The sequence below is a fragment of the Bacillus rossius genome, chromosome 3 (assembly GCF_032445375.1).
Source record: "Bacillus rossius redtenbacheri isolate Brsri chromosome 3, Brsri_v3, whole genome shotgun sequence".
Taxonomy (NCBI): Eukaryota; Metazoa; Arthropoda; class Insecta; order Phasmatodea; family Bacillidae; genus Bacillus; species Bacillus rossius.
Window position 1 is genome coordinate 131,287,034 of NC_086332.1, and position 21,543 is coordinate 131,308,576.

General features: G+C 38.5%; 1 protein-coding gene across 1 annotated transcript in view; it reads right to left on the bottom strand.

Moving 5' to 3' along the window:
- LOC134531251 (multidrug resistance-associated protein 1-like) overlaps positions 1-21,543 on the bottom strand; it is a 592,793-nt gene that overhangs the window by 172,251 nt on the left and 398,999 nt on the right. The window contains exon 17 of the mRNA XM_063366941.1: positions 12,523-12,709. Coding sequence (XP_063223011.1) covers positions 12,523-12,709 — 187 coding nt within the window. The remainder of the gene's footprint in view (positions 1-12,522; positions 12,710-21,543) is intronic.

Here is a 21,543-nt window from a genome sequence, read left to right on the forward strand (position 1 = left end):
GTCGGGTCTGCCCGGGATGACGCGACTAATCACAGCCGCTCTCGTCTGTTCGAGAAGGGCACCACAGGTACTTTAGCAGCGACACCGGCCTCCGCGTGAATCCTGCGACAGTTCCGAGTGAGTTCCGAGAGTGCGAAGAGTTCCGCGAGTGAAGGAAAGTGTGACATCAGCGAAGAGGGTGAGAGAACCCCTCGAGAGTGGCGCGATGCGGAGCGACGGAGCTGAGTAGCGCGAGACTGTGTGTGGACAGGCACAAGTTAAGGGGTGAACCACTGTTGAGCCTAGCTCCAGTGAGGAGTGCAAACTGTGGAACTTACAGACATTGAGTGACTTGCAAATAAACATTTTCATGTGCTAGTGATTGGTGATCGGACATTAAAGTTCAATTATTAATTAGTAACGTAAATATTGGTAATTAATAAAACTGTAATAAAACTTAATTTGGCTATCTCTTAAGAACCCAGTTCTCCCTACATAGTAACATATTATTTTTTCACTTTGTTTGGATGTTTACCGGGAAAAACCTGTTTTCCTCCATTTGAAAAATGAAATTTTATGTCATGTTAAGTAATGGAAGAAATATATGTAAAACTAGGTCTAAACATAAAATGTGTTGAAACTTATCCTGCAAACAACGCCATCTTTTTCCCACCTTCTCTAAACAACCAAAGTTATGAAGATACAAGATGTACAAACATAGGACAAAGCGCAACTTATCACATTTGTGGTATTCATAAATAAAATTGGTGGGCGCTGTAGTAAAAAAAAAACTATGTTCAAGATATATCAAAATACTTTGTACGTATTTGAATTTTGTTTCCTGTGTCAAAAATCTGTGACCTTCTGCCTGATGTTTTCAGAAATGGTATCTGTCAAATTGCATCAACAGCTGTGTTCCGTGCCAAAGTTTTTTTTTATTTTGAGAAATTTCGAGAAAAACTTTATAAACAACAGGATTTTGGTCTTTTCCACAAATTACGCAATTCACCATATTTTTTTGGGTCCCTAAATATGGCAACCTATACATCTATATTCATTCCATGAACTAAGTTTTCCAGATGAGTACATGATAAGCATTTAATTTACTTTATATATATATATATATAAATAAGTAGAATATTTTGTAAAACTGTATTAGAATAAGTACAAAGATAAATATGCCTAATAAACTTAAGAGTTTGCTGCTTTTGAATTTTAGAATTTACTATTTTAACTCCAATATTGTTCTCAGAACCTTTTTCCTCAAATTCTGAATCCATTTCCTTGATTCCCGAATTTTTTGAATACTGAAGATTCTGTGGAATTCAAAGATTTGAACAGCTTTTGTTAACTTCAAACAAAACTTTCATTTTGGTTTCAAAGATAAAAAAAACCTTGGCCAGTACAAATAATCAAAATTTCAAAAACCAAAACAAATCATTTATTATTTTTAATTGATTTTGATTACTAAGTCCAAAAAATTTAAAATATTAAATTGTTTATGAAGTTAAGAGAAGCTGCTGTACACGTATTATACCTCATGAGTTTGTTGAGGTGATATGTACAGTATAAATACCAAGTTTACATTTATTAATGGGACCAATAAGCATGATCATAAACATGAACTATATAAGGAATTTTAAAAACATAACAAGTAATCTAGTGTGATGGTACCGGCTTTACCGCCGACTCATCGGGTTTTGTGGTCCGGCCGAAGATGAGCCGCCGGACGAATAACTTAAGCCGAACTACTGGTGTTTCTATTCATTTATTATAACATGCTCACAGGCCCCAGGTCACTGGCCAGCACGGCGGCGCTCGGCCATTCCTCTCGCCTAGTTCCTTCCTGCCCTTTTCATGAACAGCACTTTTTTAATCCAACATGGCGGACACCATTGGCTCCACCCACAATCACAATTAAATATTACACAGTTCCTCATACTGGTTGTAAAACACATCTAGACAGGGCTAGATTTTAAGGAATATTTTAACCTGCCCAACGGACAGGTGTAATCGAAAATTTGCCTGTCCGCCATCCAATTTGCCTGTCCGCTGTTTTACCCAAATAAAAAAATTTTCAAAGTCGCTGAAAAAGTGACAAAAAAGGATTTTTGCTATATTTTGCACCTATTTTTATCACACACTTAACATCCTTATTTAATCATCATTTTCAGACGAGTCACTGCACAAATTACTTGGCTGATTCTGTCTTGAACATCTTCGATAAGGAGGCTGAAAGGGTCGACGTTTTCTCTGAACATTATGATACCAGAGATTTATTGCTGGTGCTGGATCAAACTCACTTTCAGCCATTATTGTTTATTTATAGATATTGTCAAAGACGTTTTATTTGCGGTCGCGGTCGCATAAATGTTATTAATCACCTCTGCTGCATTAGTGCGTGCGAATAACCTCGGCGTCACAAGTTGCACCTGTCCACCGGACAGTTGCCTTTTTTATTTTGCCTGCCCGGACGAGATTTTGCCTGTCCCGGGCAGGCGGACAGGTGCTAAAATCGAGCCCTGCATCTAGATATATTAAACAACTTTGGACTGCTCACCTATGACGATTAAACATTATGATAAGCCACAAAGATTAAAGTTACGTGCGGATGAAGGGATTTGTACCCGACAGCAACATGGAACAGTGTTCTTTACCCATAACATTCTAGAACGAAAGTGGGCCGCCAATGGAACTTCCGGCAATACATTCACATGAGAGCAAAAAGGCACCATCTCCACAATTACATAATTATTAAAATAAGGGAGGTTAACTAGAACAAAGAAAACTTGTTAAATATAAAATGAATGAAAATGGTTATCAGACATAAAAGATCAGAAATAAATCAGCGATCACAATGGTACCTAAATAGTCCGTGATATTTAGTATTTAAAATTATATTAAATTTAATGACAATAGGAATTTGAAATTTAACTGTACCAGCACCATTTTCCATGTTACTGACGGTTACCTCAAAGGACCAAACACATGTTACACCAGGTTAACATCCTTTTCTATAATTATTAAACTATTAAGTGACAGACATTGAAGCATATAAAATTATGTTTCTTGTTCACAAATTAAGGGAATACAATATCAAACACAAAAAAAAATAAAGATTACAAATATTCAAATTATGGTTACCGTGAGCAGTCTGCTAAGTAGTTAAATTATAATAAAATTGGCCTTTACCGTAACCCAGGGGAAAATTCATATTTTAGAATAATATTATTACAGCATTTGGTTTTAATTAATAGTCCAAACAGAGAAAGAAAAACCATAAACATAAGGTATTAGCTCATTTTTGTCCTTCCAGTTGCATTGTAGAAGATGCTCATAAGTTCTTACTAGCTTATTTATTGTGGATTATTTAAATTGTAACAACAGATCGCCATCTGTTTTATACATATATATATTCAAACACCATGATGTCACTATCACATGCTCCTTAAATCACTCACACATGATGCTGCAGATCCTTGTTGGTGCGTAGGGGAAAGCATAATGACCCTAAATACGTTGACAATTTAAAACAATGTAAGAGTGCAGGGATCCACATTTGCACCTATCCCTCTGTAGACAAATATGGGAGGATGGACACTTGACATACCTTTGACAGAGGCCAACTTACTTCACCCGGCTCGTCTGAATAGAATGCATCCTGGCTACATAAAAGTTAACTATTATATATAAATCAAAAAGGTTGGGCGGGTGGAAGGCCAGGTTCTTCACAACCCCCCAATATAAATTTTAAGAGTAAAGCTCGCAAGTTTATATTCTTTAATAAAATATCAAAGATGGCAAATTTAAGTGCCCAAAAGTTAGCTATCACAAAAATAAAATATACATACTTGCATTCTATTTGGTGGCATGTTTGCTTAGGACCTTCATTAGGAGGCTTTGAGATTGAGACAACTAAGTAAAAAAAAAATATATTAAATGGTTTGAAAATAATTCATACTACACAGGCAAACAAATGTGCCATTCGCTCCTTACCGGGGTAATATTTGGGATGGAGCTGTTTACAGACGTTCTAATTTTCCAAAACTGCCTGCCGCATGAAGTATAGTTGGTAGTACCCTTTGTTTTTAAGTCAGTGAAAGCTCACTGAAAAGAAACTGCATTAGTCCAGCGGCACGCTCTCTACACTCCAGCAGTAACACATAGAACACCCAACACAATACTTCACTAGATTACATCACTAGGGAGACAAACTTGCTAAGCCTCACTGTTCTATACATAGTAAAAGTTTTAAACACAAAATATATGAAGTGTGCACACATTATCTTAAGCTATTCAAAACAACAGTATGCCCATCAAATAAATTTTACCATAGGGCCCCAATGGTACCTGTATCCTGCATGGCTAGTTGCCTGCTCCACATATTAATTAACATAGTTATCACTAAAACACTTATTCATGGAATTTCTTCCATTCTTTCCTAAACAATGAAAACACATCTTACAACCATCTATTGCATCCTCCATTTCTCTTCATTATTACAAGGACCCAAGTGAGATCATTGTGCAAAACTTTAACACACTAATAATACAGTAAAAAGGGGAAATGGAACAATTTATGTACATGTTACAGCAATTATACCTTATACTGGTGACCATTGTCACATTACATAGTACAAGGATGCAAACTAACAAAAGAAAAAAAACAATAAAGAAACGTCTTGGTACAGCACCGCGTAGTGCTACCAACTAGGAGCCAGGGAAAACTGCTAGACGGGTTCTAACAATAATAATAATAATAATATTATGCATAGAAAATGTAAATATGACAAAAAGAACAGACAACAAAACTTTCATAACTCATATTAAGCAGAGTTTTCCCCTTACTCTTTGATACTTCAACTTATTCCAAATGCACATAAATGATATATATAAAACAAAACACCATAATCGAACATGAAACACTAAATACAGTTGCCATGGGTACCAGCTATCACTCTTTCCCTCGATTTATAAGGCTTCAGAAGGTACGAGTTATATACACCTTTGATGCCGCCTGCCGGCATTAAATACCCCAACTCCCATGAGTTAGGCCCTGCCTGTCTTAAAATAACGAAAGGTCCGTCATATAGAAGCATCAATTTCTTTGTTTCCTTCGCTTGAAATTGGCTCCTCTCTGCCACTCGTAACAGGACTCTATCCCCAACGTGAAAGTTTTGGTACACGCTCCTCTGATATCTACCCCGTCTCTCTCCTTCCAGTCGCAGTTTCTCAGAAACGGCCCTTAACTTATCCTCTCTGGTTACGTTGACCTCGGGTGGGAAAACCAAACTGGCAACAAGGCTGTCACGCATAACACTGTCGCTGATAAGCTCCGATGGAGCAAAACCTGTAGTGGCGTGAATATGCAAATTGAGAAAGTTATTTAAAAGTGGGACTGCATCGGCCCAGCTACTGTGTCTCTCATGACAATAAGTACGAAGAAGGCGGCCTATTTCCCGCATGCATCTCTCCACCGGATTTCCCTGGGGATGGCGTATAGATGAATATACTAAATCTACACCTAACCAAAGCAATTCCCATCTCTACACGTCAGCAGTAAACTGCGTACCATGATCACTAATTATTCGTTTAGGTCTGCCAAATGACGGGAAATGGTCATCTAACAGACGGTCAAGGCATGCTTGCCCTGTTGCTTTCTTGAGTGGATAGCAGATGACATGTTTTGTGTAGACATCCAGAACAACAAACAAATACTTAACACCTCCTCGTGACCTTGGCAATGGGCCATACAAATCCACAGACAACAGGTCAAGCGGGCCGGCGGGAAGAATGACATTCCACGGGCCTTCCCAGCTCCTATTTGGAAATTTAGACTTCTGACAAACATCGCAGCAGCTCACCACCTGCCTCACTGAACGAGCCATATTACTCCAATAATAGCTATTCTGTAGCAACCAGAAAGTCTTCTTCTCCCCAAAATGTCCTGTGGTCTTGTGCACATGCTCAATGATTGCTCTTACCCAAATCTTAGGCACACACACACGCCAACTTATGGATTCTAAATTAACCTTCCTAAATAAAACTTCATTACACAAACAATACCAACTAACCACTTTAGTTACCACAGGATCGGCTAAGTCCCTATCAACATTTTCTAACACACAAATAATACTGCTCCAAACAGTATCTGCACGCTGCTCTTTTGCAATACTACCAAAATTCTTAACTAGATGTGCATCTTGTTCCACACTAATTTTTGCGATTACCGGGCCAGACCTAGGCTTCTCTTCCGAAATGAGAGTGCCGTTCTCGATGACCGTACGGCTCAATAGATCAGCGTCGCGATTGTCCCTGCCTGCTATGTATCTAATTTCTAATTCAAATTCCTGCAGCGCTAGACACCATCTAGTTAGACGACTTCCCATGAGTTTACACGAGAACAAAAAGGATAAACTGTGATGATCCGATAAAATGACGACTCTGTGACCTAACAAAATATCCCTGAACTTGCTTAGGCCCCATACTGCAGCTAAACACTCCCGTTCTGTTACGGTATAAGACCGTTCTGCTCCCGTTAACGACCTACTCATAAATGCTAAAAGCTTCTCTTCTCCCAAGTCATCAATTTGGAATAATTTAACCCCAAGCCCATAGCTAGATGCATCAGTACTTAAATAGAAAATGCTACCGAAATCAGGATGGTAGGCTACGCACTCGTTTAAAAACAAATTTTTAGCCGCTTCAAAACTCGCCTGACATCTGTCGTCCCATAACCAAACTTTATCCTTTTTTAACAACTCTAACAATGGTGAAACAGTTGTAGAAAACTTATCTGCAAAACGCCGATAAAAATTACAGAATCCCAGGAAACTTCTAAGTTCTCTAGTGTTGCGCGGAACAGGAAATCTTTTTATAATTTCTACTTTATCGTCGTCTGGCATAACGCCCTGTGCACTCAGAACAAAACCAAGGAACTTGACCTGACGTCTTAAAAAACATGACTTGCTCAATTTCAAGGTTAGATGAACCTGACGTAATCTGCTAAATAACTTATACAACGACTCTAAATGCTGCTCAAAACTCTCACTAACTAGTAACAAATCATCGACGTAAGTATGGACGATTGAACTAACTTCCGGGCCTAATGACGCTTCAACTGCCCTACAAAACTCGCCGACACTATTGGACAAACCAAACGGTAAAACTCGAAACTGATATGTCCGCCCCCTATACAAAAATGCTGTGAATTGCCTATCATCTGGGTGCAGTGGTACTTGCCAAAATCCCTTGCAAAAATCTGTCGTGCTTATGCATTGAGCTCCTTGAAAAGCTGAGAATAAAAGGTCCGGTTCAGTTGGTGACTCCCTGTCTGGTAAAATACGTAAGTTTATGCCTCGTGCGTCGAGACAAACCCTCACAGACCCATCTCTCTTCCTCACACACACAAGTGGGTTTATCCATGAACTACTGCTCCTCTCTATTATCTGTTTATCCTCCATCGCTAGTATTTGCCTATCAACTTCTTCTTTGCAAGTCCACGGAATGGGATACGACATTGACTTAAATGGCGATCGGTCAGAAACAGGGATGCGCGCGACGTAACTCGTGGTTAAGCCCGGCTCGTCGGAAAAAACATCACGAAACTCGTGGATGAGACTCTTAAGCGCTCCCCTCTCAGCTTCCTTTGCCGTCTCACAGCTGTCAATCACCTCACTCACCTTCTCTTCCCAACTCGCTACTGCCAACCTATTCACAGAATACTCGGTACCGCTTATCAACCCTGCTAGCTCGTAGCCTGCCTCATACAGATCCGTTTCACCCATGATATCCAACCGCAGCGACTCTACCGCTCTCTGTTCTCGTGAAGATTTCACTACCATACTGACACGATTTTCTCCAAGATGAATACCCTTGCCAACAAAATCCACGATAACATTATGCGTCTGCATAAAATCTATGCCGACAATTATATCCCTTGCTAAACTTGGAATCACCAGACAAACGGCCTCATAATCAACATTATTGAAATTCAATTCAAGAAAAACCTGCGAGTTAACCTTCTTGCTTTTACCCTTCGTAGCGCCGATAATAGTAAGCTGCGGAACTGGCAATGTTGGAAAATTGAAACCACGTGTTTTTAAATCTTTTCAGACACCCCTGTAATCTCTGAACCAGAATCGAATAATACTTCCACCTCCTTATCACCCAGCCGACAAACTAACTCTGGTACGACACAAAAATCCACGACAGGCTCATGTTCCGATAATAAGATCTCTCTCTCATCTTCAAATATGGTTGCGGTCATGCGGATTGGGTTCTCGGTCGTACTGCGCTGACCATTGTCTACGTACGACCGCTCACGTTTCCCTGTGTCTGCTGTGCCTGCTGATCAGGCAGTACTACATGTTCCGGTGGCGCAGTCTCCGTCATGTGCTCAGACCCCCCAAAGTCTGCATTCCTTACATTCTGATGGGACGCACTCCACCCCCCATTACCATGATTATGATAGCCGCGGCTTGACTGTTGATGACCCCTGTGGTATCTATTTCCCTGAGTAAAACCACGCCTAAACGCCTGCCCCCGATACTGATGTGTATCACTCGCATTATGTGCTCCATACTGCTGCTGTGACGGTGGTCCCGTGTATTGTTGTGACTCATTGTTTTGACGTGACTGTCGAGCATGCTCATAGCCCCTCTCATTACCGTTGCTGCTACCAGGTTCTGTGAAAGCGTGTGTTACGTCCCCTATTCTGTCATATTCCTTCAGAACACAACGTAACTCTTCTATTGTACTTATTGACTTGCCTACCAGCATTCCCTGCACAATCTTAGGCGCCTGTTCATAGATTAGTGTTACAATGTCCTCCTCTTCCAATGGTACATCGTAGTATCGTGCACGCTCTACCACCTTTCCTAAGTGACTCTCTAAGCCTCCTACCTCACATGTACCTTGGTACAATTTTGCCCTGTCAGTCCTTTGTACTTGTTTTCCCCAATACTCACTTAAAAACTGCCGCTCAAAATCATCATAGCTGTTAACTCTTCCCTCGTGAATAATCCACCAATCTACACAGTTACCACCAATAGAACGGCGTGCAACTACTAGCTTTTCTGCTTCGGCACAGGAATAAGTCTGGAAAAACTCCCGCAAACGCATGATATGTCGTTTAGGATGGTCGCCTGTGCTACCCCTGAACTTAGGGATGTCGTGCTCCCGGTACATCATGCCTAACCGTATAGTTTGTGCGCCGGCGTGAGATTCACGATCTCCTCCGCCCTGTACTTCCTTGCGGAGAGCAGCAACTTCCCTATCCTGCTGACTCACTCTTTGGCCTACACCGTCAATATCCCCTTTCATTTCTGCCAACATCTCTCCTACTTCTTCAAACTTGCTCTCTACTTTATTATTTTCCAACTCTATTTCCTTATTTATCTCTCTCATACTGTCCTCCTGCCTATTCACCCTGCTGATTACTCTAGCAACCTCTCCCTTTACTCCCTCCATTATGTCCCCTGCTCTACCAACACTGCTCTGCACGATTTCAAGGTCATCACGTAGCAATGTTTGCTCTGCAGCTATTTTCCCTGCAATCCCTACATTCACCTCCACTCTAGCATTTATCTTATCTGCTTCTGCAAAAAACTCACTCCTTACTTTATTTACCTCACTCTCTCTCTTCCCCCTCTCCTCTCCTACTTCTCTCCCGACTTCCGCTAAACTTTCTCGTAACTGTTCTATCTGCTCTCTCATCATCTCCCTGTCCCTCTCCCTTTCTGATTTACTCTCCGCCTGAAATTCTTCTAACTGTTTCTGCATACCTTCCTTAATTTCTCTCCTCACTATGGCTTGTAAGTTCGCATTCACCTCCTGCATGCTCGTGTTAATCAACTGCGCGATTAGACTGTAGTCTATGCCTGCTGAAACGCCTGACATCGTACTCACACCCGTCGGTGTATCATCACAAAATATTCCCCCACTCATCATTACTTTCACTGGGGTTTCTGGTTCACTTTCATTACTTAGTCTACGCCCAAGGGAACTCCCCTCCTCGGACACATACTCCTCCGCCGACATTTTAATGCCGTATCAAATAAATTAATAACAGTTAAAACAAGTGGTCACTGTACCAAGACGAGGGAAGCAATATATATATATATATATATATATATATATATATAAAACAAAAAAAAACTGTACTATTGCTCTGATACAGCTTAATCCCTACTTTACAGCCCATACACCAGGTATAGTTATAATTTAAATATCTGGGCATTACATCGCAAAACCAACAAAAAAAAAAAAACAATAAAAATTTAAACAATTTATGATACTGAAGAAATTAAAAAGGAAAAATTATTTCCTTTCACTGCCGGCCTACAGAGCAACGTGCCACTTAACATACAGAAAACGGGTCTCTGCATGAACATAAATAAACAATACAAGAAGAGAATAAAAAAAAATACCATTACATTATACAATTAATAGTTGCCTTAGGTTACTCAATATGGGAAGGTCTTTATGCTTTTGCTGATGCTGGAAAAACCTGTGGAAGTTGTTGAATCATCTTCTCCCTCCTCTGCCACGGCGGTCCTTATCAGCTGCGACGGTTTTATCAGCTGCGACGGTTTTATCAGCTGCGACGGTTTTATCAGCTGCGGTGTCCTTATCAGCTGCGGTGTCCTTATCAGCTGCGGTGTCCTTATCAGCTGCGGCGTGCGTGTCCTTATCAGCTATGGCGGCTTTATCAGCTACTGTGTCCTTATCAGCTGCGGCGCTCGCTCCTTATATGATACGTCCTTCGAGTCACGTTTCATTGCCTCGTTGCCCACGGCGTCCTGGATGGAAAGCCTCGTCCGGCTGCTGCATCTAGTGCTGACTACTAACTTCGTCCAGCCCCACGTTGGGCGCCAGAAATGTGATGGTACCGGCTTTACCGCCGACTCATCGGGTTTTGTGGTCCGGCCGAAGTTGAGCCGCCGGACGAATAACTTAAGCCGAACTACTGGTGTTTCTATTCATTTATTGTCACATGCTCACAGGCCCCAGGTCACTGGCCAGCACGGCGGCGCTCGGCCATTCCTCTCGCCTCACACAATACAACTGCCTCTCTACCTAGTTCCTTCCTGCCCTTTCCATGAACAGCACTCTTTTAATCCAACATGGCGGACACCATTGGCTCCACCCACAATCACAATTAAATATTACACAGTTCCTCATACTGGTTGTAAAACACATCTAGATATATTAAACAACTTTGGACTGCTCACCTATGACGATTAAACAATATGATAAGCCACAAAGATTAAAGTTACGTGCGGATGAAGAAATAGTCCCGCGGAGGGATTTGTACCCGACAGCAACATGGAACAGTGTTCTTTACCCATAACATTCTAGAACGAAAGTGGGCCACCAATGGAACTTCCGGCAATACATTCACATGAGAGCAAAAAGGCACCATCTCCACAATTACATAATTATTAAAATAAGGGAGGTTAACTAGAACAAAGAAAACTTGTTAAATATAAAATGAATGAAAATGGTTATCAGACATAAAAGATCAGAAATAAATCAGCGATCACAATGGTACCTAAATAGTCCGTGATATTTAGTATTTAAAATTATATTAAATTTAATGACGAAAGAAAAACCATAAACATAAGGTATTAGCTCATATTTGTCCTTCCAGTTGCATTGTAGAAGATGCTCATAAGTTCTTACTAGCTTATTTATTGTGGATTATTTAAATTGTAACAACAGATTGCCATCTGTTTTATACATATATATATTCAAACACCATGATGTCACTATCACATGCTCCTTAAATCACTCACACATGATGCTGCAGATCCTTGTTGGTGCGTAGGGGAAAGCATAATGACCCTAAATACGTTGACAATTTAAAACAATATAAGAGTGCAGGGATCCACATTTGCACCTATCCCTCTGTAGACAAATATGGGAGGATGGACACTTGACATACCTTTGACAGAGGCCAACTTACTTCACCCGGCTCGTCTGAATAGAATGCATCCTGGCTACATAAAAGTTAACTATTATATATAAATCAAAAAGGTTGGGCGGGTGGAAGGCCAGGTTCTTCACACTAGTTAGTTTCACTGCAGCCTTGCAAAACAGAAACAGAAAAAATTGCACCGATTGTTTTAAACATGGACTATTTATTACATTCTAAGAAAAAACAGAAGATAATGAGTATTTTTTTTGTCATATGTAGTTAGTTCAAGCTTTACTTGAACAAGATTTCAATGCTCGTACATCAAAATTAAAATTTAAAATTAAATAAAAAAAAATTTAATATTCAAAGCTGACCATCCCTTATGCTGGAAATACCCTTTATTACTGGAAAAATAACAAAAATTAATTTCACACTTAAGCCTAAATGAAGTTAGCATTAAATTAAGTGTACTATTACAAAAGTCATAAAGTAAAATATTTTACTTTTCTTTTTGTCATCAACATGATCTGCTAATCAACTAAATTAATCACTTAAAAATGGCAAATGGTTTGAAAAGTTATGTAATGAAAGTAAGAATGGTGGCAGTGACGGCCACACACCGACCTGCCTCCGAGGTGGCGTCGTTCTCCACTATCTCCTGCAAGTGCAGCTCCAGGAACTCAGCGAACGCTCCCTTCTTGTTCACCAGCTGCTTGTAGGTGCCTCGCTCCGATATCTGCCCGTCCTTCAGCACTATGATGTCGTCCACCTCCGGCAGGTACGTGATGCCGTGCGTGACGAGCAGGCGAGTCTGCACACGCCGACAATCCTTCATCTCGCAGGCACAACATGCTTGCTGCGGCTTGCAGTAAGCACATAGGAGGACTGATCAAATTATATGCCTGCACATCCCTTGCACATTTCAAAATAGCAAATAACTGAAATTAATTACTGAATGCACTTCAGTCAGTCCCCTTTTTATTTCTGTCCATTTTCATACAAACTTTAGAAGTATTTTAAGATATTGCTTGTCATATGAAAAATAATAATTTTAATTTATTTTTAAAGATGCATTTTATACCAAGTATAACTGGAATCACATTACCATACACAAAAATTGTCAATCACATCATTATTTACGTGTGACTGTTTATCATTGGTGAAATAATAGCTTTGTCATTGCAGTTGACGCTTTCATTAGACAAAGTTGTAATGATAATTTATTATTTATGTTTATAAAATCCAAAGACATTAACAAAAATTTCTTAGGCTAATGAAATGGTCACTAGAATAGGTTTAACATGAAATTTATTTTATACCTTGTATGGACACTTGCTGCAGAACCTTGGCCTACAATACTTTCAAACCCCACTTAACATATTGCCTGTAATTCAGCATCTTTTCAAAAAGGCTTGAAAACAAGTTGCTGTGCTAATTCTCAAGTACTATGACAGAATTATGCTTTTGATCTTTCAAATGTATAAGTATTTGGCACAAAATAAAATTATTAAAAAGTAGTACAAATAAATTTGTCTGTCTCTAATTTATTTTGTGTGTATTGAAGTTATACTTCTTTAGGCACATTATGGAAACATGATGCGAGAGAATTTTTATGATCCACATGCACAATGCAACAAAATTTTCACAGAATGAAAAAAGAAAAAAAAAAAAAAAGCTGCATACAAATACCTAAAACTTATAAATGTGCTTTCAAATCTTATTCTTTCAGTGATTAATATTGAATACTAGTTTGTATAATTAAAAACATTTATTTATTGTGAATATTAGTGATTCAATTGTGCTTATAAACTTTTTCGTGTGAGTGTGTACATATAAGTGAGGTTATTTATAAGCCTGTGCGAATATCAATTTTTTAGTTCGAATCGAATTCGAATACGAATACCAAATTATTCTCGAATACGAATATTGAGTTCGAATAATTGGAATGAGAATTGAAATCCCATAAAACATATTATATCACATCACATTACAATATGATAACAGGTACATATTTACGGATACAATGTATGTAGTATTAAAAAAATGACAGTATTTAAAATTTTAAGGTTCTCCAATTCTATAATTAGTTCGTATTAAAAAAAAGTCTTGTCACATAACTACATATTAGCTCATTAAAATTTTTGTGGAGAAACACAAACTGCTCTACATTTTCGGGGAGTAGACTCTCTCTTCTACACGTCACAATGTTGCCAGCTGTTGAGATAAGTCTCTCACTGCACACTTGTGTGGCAGGTATAGGCAAGTACTTTCTTGCTACCACAGCTATGTTTAGGAAACAAGTGCGCCCCTTCTCTGAACAGAAACTGAAAGGATTTTCATTCTTTGGGATTAAGGGTGCTGCCAGATATTCGTTTACTTCTCCTTGGATAGTTTCTTCGTAGCTTGCAAGCTTAGACTGAGCTGCTGTTGAAGATTCACGAAGGCCCACATGGAATTAAATTTTATTGTTATTGCTTTAAATTTGATTAACTGTTAAACGATAACAATTACTTTCAAATAAATGTGTGAATTTCAATATAAAAATGCTACTATGAATCGTTGTATGGCCTTAAGTAATGAAATGCTTATCACATAGATCGAAAACTCGAAAGACATGGGTAAATTATGGCTGTTATCTTAAGAAGCTATAGAATTAAGCAGCAATCAAATGCTTGCGATTTTATTTCAAATGTTAAATCCAGGTCACTATTTGAAATGCAATCCATTGTATTGATCTTAGTCACGTAACCAAAAATCATAAGTCCCTGACAACCCATAAATAATAAATTAAATATTGCACGATTTAAATTATATTTAAAATGACGCGACCTATTGTCATCCTTGAGGTATCAGTTCAATTAAGTTTTGTTTTTAGTTAATAAACTAAGTTACATAAAAAGTACGATAAAGTGAAACTCAGCGGATCATTTTACTAAACAAAATATATATTACTACTTTATTTAACCTTCTTTATGTAAATGATGGGTTGTCGGGATTCACAGTCAGTTTTCTTGGTCTGAAATCTGGTGTGGTTCTGTTTTGGTCGTGTTGGGGCTGTTTTCAGCCATGTACCGTGAAAAATACCAGAATATTATTTTTACGTACTGGTTTAAGAAATGTAAATATGCATACAGTTTCCTCGCCTGAGGCAGGGTCTATGTGGAAAAGGCCGGCATTTGTTACGTTTGTGCAGTGTTGGAAAATAAGTTTAAATTACATATCAATGCTAACCTTTTATCGTACTCTGCTGTAACGGTGATTCTTTTAGTTTCAAAAAGGAAAAAAAGAAACAAGGTGTGATTTTGTCTAGATATAAGTATATATATATGTTTATTTTACTGGTAATGCTTATAACATGAAATTTATAACCTCTGACTGATTAAAATATATTATAATTATATTAAATTATTAAATCGTTGAATTATTAAATTTACATTAAAGCTCATTAAAATTAAATAACTAAAAATATGGCTTGTAAAATATCTGAAATTATGGGCCGGCCCTAAACGAAATATTAGGTTTCATTTAGCATCGGTAAACAAAAATAAACAAATAAAACATTAGAAAAAACAATCCCAAAGTGATCAATAAGTGCTATAAAGTCCCAAAATAAATATTTATGGTCTTTGATGTTGTCTACGTCGTGATGCAAAAGTTGTTAGGGAAGTTAAAAAAAAAAAAAAAAACTTTAGCACCGGAGGTTTGGTGCTCGCTGGTAGAAACAGATATCTTATGTCTTCAGGGCGCCCTAGTCGTCCTGATTGCTGGAGGACTCGAAGGAGGAACTGCTATGTCCGGATCTGGCTATTGGACCCTTGGACCCTGTCAGACAGGGAGGTGGCTTCTAGTGTTCGAAGCGTAGCTCGCCAGGATCCGAAGAACGCAAAGTCACGGACGTTTCCATAATTAAAAAAAATATATATATGTTAAATATAACTACTGAAGCATAACTACTTCTACGATGAGTGTAGATGGAATAAGAACTAATTAAAAAGACTTGTAGGGACAGCATCCCTTGCCGAGCTGACTACATCTTTAGTTACGGCCGGACAGGAGTCTTGCGGGGCGTCTCGCCGATGATATGATTCAGTCCGTAGTTTTCCGAGTGGTAAATAAACAAAACTCTGACTTCGATATTTCGAAGTTGGTAGCACTGGCCGATGTCCGCACAACCTACTGAGAGGTGTCCGAAACGAGTAAATATCGACTCACTCAAGTTGTCTGCTACAACATGGGGCTAATCGAGGGACAGGTACCGATTTCTGGCGACTGGCAAAAGGACTCGCAGACATAGCTTATAACAGAAGTCGCTAGGGGTCAGTGGTGTAGCGCGGCCATACGTTAGGAAGGCTGTGTCTTAGCCTTGAGTCGTCGGGGTTATTGGCCCAGGTCATTGCTCTGGCCAATGTTCCCTGTGAAGCCTTTTATGTAAGGGGGGGGGGGGGGGTGAAAACTCGCAACCTCAGTCGGAAAAGAGGCTCTACCGAGCCTGGGGACGTGCTGAGGGCTTGGGCAAGACAACTCGTGTTCGTGTCCGAAACTCGCTCACGTAAGGAGGGTTCTCAGGAACTGCCTGATCTGATAGTCTGCTGGGGAAAGCACTCTTTGACACGGAGAGGAGGAGGAGAATATCAGCCAGTAAATGAGCGTTAGAAGCGGGGTTAGACGAGTACACTGCACGACATGCATTGCATCGGCAAAAATCAGATCCAGTAGAGGGAAAGATTGGGATGACTGGTCTGAAAAAGGTTAAATGGGAGTGTTTAAATATGAGCCGCTAAAAATGAGTACCGAAAAAAAAAATTAAATTCAAAATTAAGGATTGTGCCAAAAATCCTAATTTTCGGCACATATTCACAGGAGCCGGCTTCCCGCCTGAGGGACAGACATATCGGTGCATGAGGTGGATTGTATGGGGTATGAAGCATCGACGGGATTGTTTTGTAGGGTAAACGGGAGTACCCCGAGAAATCCCACAGACCCCGTCAAAGGCCGCAACGTTTTCCCACTGGTGGAAATGCGGGTTCGACCCCGCTGGGATTTGGAACCCGGTCTTCTTGGTGGGAGGCAAGTGTTCTGACCACACGACCAGCGTACCTCCTACGTAATTGTGTGTTGGAAAAAAGTTTTCTTAATAATCAATGTATAAAAAAATATTGACAGCGTGCCCAACCTGTCAACCGTTATTACAGTTTTTTAAATGTATACTTGAGAACCATTCATGTTTGCAATTGAAGATAATGATAAATTTGTCGTGTATTTAGCTTTTAACTGCATGAATGCAGTTATTGGGAATTGTGTTGCAGAATATGCAGAATGGGGTAGATTTCGAAATACTGTAATGAGCTGATTGAATGAACACTTTTCGTAGTACGTATTATTTTTGATGTTTTCAAAGTAATTTTAATGTGTAATATTTTCGATGTAACTACTAGTTGTAAAAAAATTACACAAAAATTTTACTTTACATCTCTTGTGCGTATCGTGCACCATGGAAGTAACCATTATTTGTGAAGGAGGGGGCAACAAGCCACCCCCTACCTCCGGAAAATCTTCTACAAAGGTAGTGCTATACGTATAATGGAATTTTAGATTATCTTAGGATCATTTACGTGTTTTTATAATGCCTGTGGTGTTTATTTGTGTAATACAATACAAATTGAGAAACAAATTGTTCAGAACAAATGTGACAAATCTCTGTCCTTGAGATGTACTGTTACGGAAAACATGAAAATACACCGATTCCTCTTATGAGTATCCTTCTCTGCATTAATACCTGTATCTATTTTTAATAGAAGTGTAAACAAAAACAATCCATAAAACAAAACAAGAAATGGCCTGTTAAGAGAATTCAATATTAATATTTATTCATATCTAATGTAATTTAAAAAAAAAATCAAACTGCCAATGACAAACGCAAACTTTTAAATAATATGACAATTAATTGAAGGTGAAGTTTTGGGAATACACTATTACAGTGTATGTGACAAAAAACTATCTGTCCTGAGGATGGGAACAATCTAAAATCTCTCGCCCGAAACGTCGCAACTGTTGTTTTTAGAAACCCTTTATTTGTCTGTGCTATTTATTGTTGTGTTAGGAATACTGTTGTGTTACATCATTGGATTCACCTTAGCGTCTTTGTGTTGTCGTTGTTTTTTCAATGTTACCTTTTAGTATCATCGTTGGGTTATTTGTTTGTAATGGTGTTGACCAAAATCTTTTTTTTGTCTTAATTTACTGTCCTTGCTGCTTCTGTCTCGTCTTGTTGACTCACTGTGTCCGTGATGTAACAAATTTTTGACTAACTCCTTCCAAAGTTTTAGCTGTGTTTTGACATTCCCTGATTAATGGTTGTTTTCTTTGTGATTGCATTTTTATCCTTATCGTCTGTTATTGTGATTTCTTATGACAAACTATATATTCAGGAATGTAGTATGTCCCAAGCTACATCTTGAATCAATCTACCCTTTTGAAAGAACCATTAAAAAGAGGAAAATTAATGTTATTATTATGTATATGAAAACATTTAGTATGCCAAATCTTATATCTTAAAAGTGAGCTATTCTTATGAGTTTTAATTTATGTGAACAAAAAGTCAACCAACCTAATAACAACGATAATAATTTTAATAGTATCGTTCACCAGTGCAATTGCAAGAGGATGCTACAAAGCATAACTGAAGCTTGCTGGACATACAGTTGCATTATTTCTCAAATATTATAAATTATGGTAAAATACATCTTCAGGGATGACATGCACATTTTTAGAATCTTGACATATATTTCTACGAGAAAAATCTGACATAATATTGAAATATTAAGTGATTTTGCAGACCAAGTCAAAAAATACGTGTTTTGCTGTCAGTCTTTTTATTAACATGCTAATTCAATATTCCCAGCAAATTTTTTCAAAACGTTAGTCAATCATAGAAGTTACTCAAATTTTAAATATTGAAACATACCGGTTATGAGTAATCACAGAATTTCTAGTCCATGGATACATATAGTATAAAAGCTAACATGATGTTTTACACAAATTTTCAGTACAATAATATAAAATAAATATATCTGATACAAATGAATATTTATTTACATGTATTGCACCTCAGTGAATTTTTCATTGTCATAAGATAATATCCGAAGAGGTATAATAAAAATAAAAAATTCTGGTGTAGATATTTCATTCATTTTCTCTTAGTTTATGCAATATATATATTAAATTTAAATTTTAGTATGAATTCTGTAGGGATGTTGTATTATAGATTATTCCTAGTAAGTATTTGTATATATTTTTTAAAACCTTAAAAAAATAATGAAAAATCATAGCCAATCTATCGCTGGCCCGAATGTTATTGAATCTGGTAGTAAAATATGGTAGTTTTCCGTATGGCACAATTCCGCCTCGCCTCTTCGAAACAGACGGAAAAGTACCATACTGGAAAAGTGCCATACTTTAAAAAGGACACGTGCTGCTATCTGGCATCATTTGAGTTAACCTAAGAAACTGTTGGAGTTGACAGTGTTGTCTACAGACGAATTCTACACACTATTCTGAGAAAAGAGGCGTTGTAGTCATTCCATGGAGTGTGTAAAAAAATATGGCACAATTCCGCCAATTTCAAGTATGGTACTTTTCCAGTATGGAACTTTTCCGTCTTTTTCGAAGAAGAGAGGCGGAATTGTGCCATACGGAAAAGTACCGCCCCCGACAGAGAGAGCGCCCACCGGTGTGACATCAGTGCTACGCTCCCTTATCGATGCCATCCTAGCTTATTTCTTCCCTACAGTGTTTTATGTTCTAGATGGCGGAGTAATTACTTCAAGACAGGCTTTTCTTTCAATTGTAACATAAATAATATTCCATGGCACGAACGATGCTGAGCGAGGACGAACATTCCCGAGGCAGACTATGTGTAAATATTAAATTAGTTTAAACCAATCAGTTATGTAATGTTATTGTTTGCAGACTGTAGGCTAATTTAATTAAGGGTTTATGTGTGCTCATTTCTTGTCCCGGTGGCACACTTTATTTAAATGTGTAACGTCCGTTGGCCGGATGTGAGTTGTGAGCCTGCCTTGAGGGCATGCTGGGAGGAGCAGTCTGTCGCCGCGGTCGCAAGGAGGTAAGGAGCTTCATGCACCCGTCGTCTGCAACTCGGAACTTACACTGATCCACATATGTATGCCTACTTAATTCAAATAAATAGATTTTTCTTTTAACTCCAGGGCTTACCTCAGGCAGGAGACTGTTTTACCCTACCGTGATGTGTTTCATCTCTATAGCTAAGCAGAGAATAGAAAACTGAATACGTATTAAACATACGCTCTCAACAAGTTTGCAGTAGTGGTTCCTTTTTCGGATTTATAAAATACTAGTTATTAATTGTAACGTGTTCTCTCGCGACGTTTTTTTCCCCACGTGTCGAATATAAAAACGCCGCCTACGTTATCTAAGGTTAAACAGAAAAACTTCATTCGCAGGCGCGAGAGGTAGTGTTTAATGTGTTAAATTTGATGAAAAATGAAGCTCGGAAAGGTGTGATGTTGTTATCTATTCCTCTTGAACAAGTGCTACTGCGAACGGTGCAAACAACGGGAGTTTTCTTATGCTACTGTACAATGTATTAAGAAAGAAGGTCAACACATTAACGAAGTTGGTGAAGGATCGTTTCAGATGCCTTACAAAAAGAGAAAAAAGTCTTCAAAATACGAACTGCATGGGTTTGACGATGGAGTAGTTTGAAGGATAATTTATAACTTGTATATCATAGAAAAATGTGCGCCAACAGTGTCAAAACTTAGGGAGAAATTGAAGATGGAGATAGGATTTCAAGGTTGCTATAGCACCCTTCGTAAAATTCTGAAAAAGTTAGGCTATCAGTGGCGTAAAACTAAATCTCATCGCCTCATTCTTATCGAAAAGCATGATATCAGGCATTAAAGAATTAACTATATACAGCGCATGTGTTTCAGAAATGAAAACAGGAATATAATCTATGTAGATGAATCGTATGTGTTATCCTCGCACGTGCCACAAAAAAGCTGGGCAGATGAAACATTAAATGGTGCCCTTCGGCCAGTGCGAAAGGTTAACGCCTTATTATGATACATGCTGGCAGTAAAGATTGATTCGTGCCAAATGCCCTCGTTATGTGGAAATCACATCAAGCTACTGGTGACTACCACCATCAAATGACCCAGACCAATTAGGAGAAGAGGATTAGGGAAAAACTCGTACCAAACTTTCCAACAAACAGCGTCGTGGTATTGGATAATGTACTCTATCACAATGTCTGTGTAAACAAACCGCCAACATCTTCGTCAACAAAAACTGACATGAAAAAATGGCTACGAGAAAACACAATTTAATTTACTGAAGACAACATTGTATGAACTTATTAAGATAAATAAGACGCAATACATAGTGTATTCCGTCAATCAGATTCTTGAAAGTTTTGGTCACACACCGCTCCGACTTCCACCCTACCATCACGACTTGAATCCCATTGAAGGTATTTGAGGTAAAGTTAAGGGTATTGTTGCATCACAAAATGTGTCCTTCAAAATAGATGATGTGAAAAGACTTTGCGAAGAACAATTTAATAGCATGGGAAAAGAAGACTGGATTCCATTTTGTAATCAT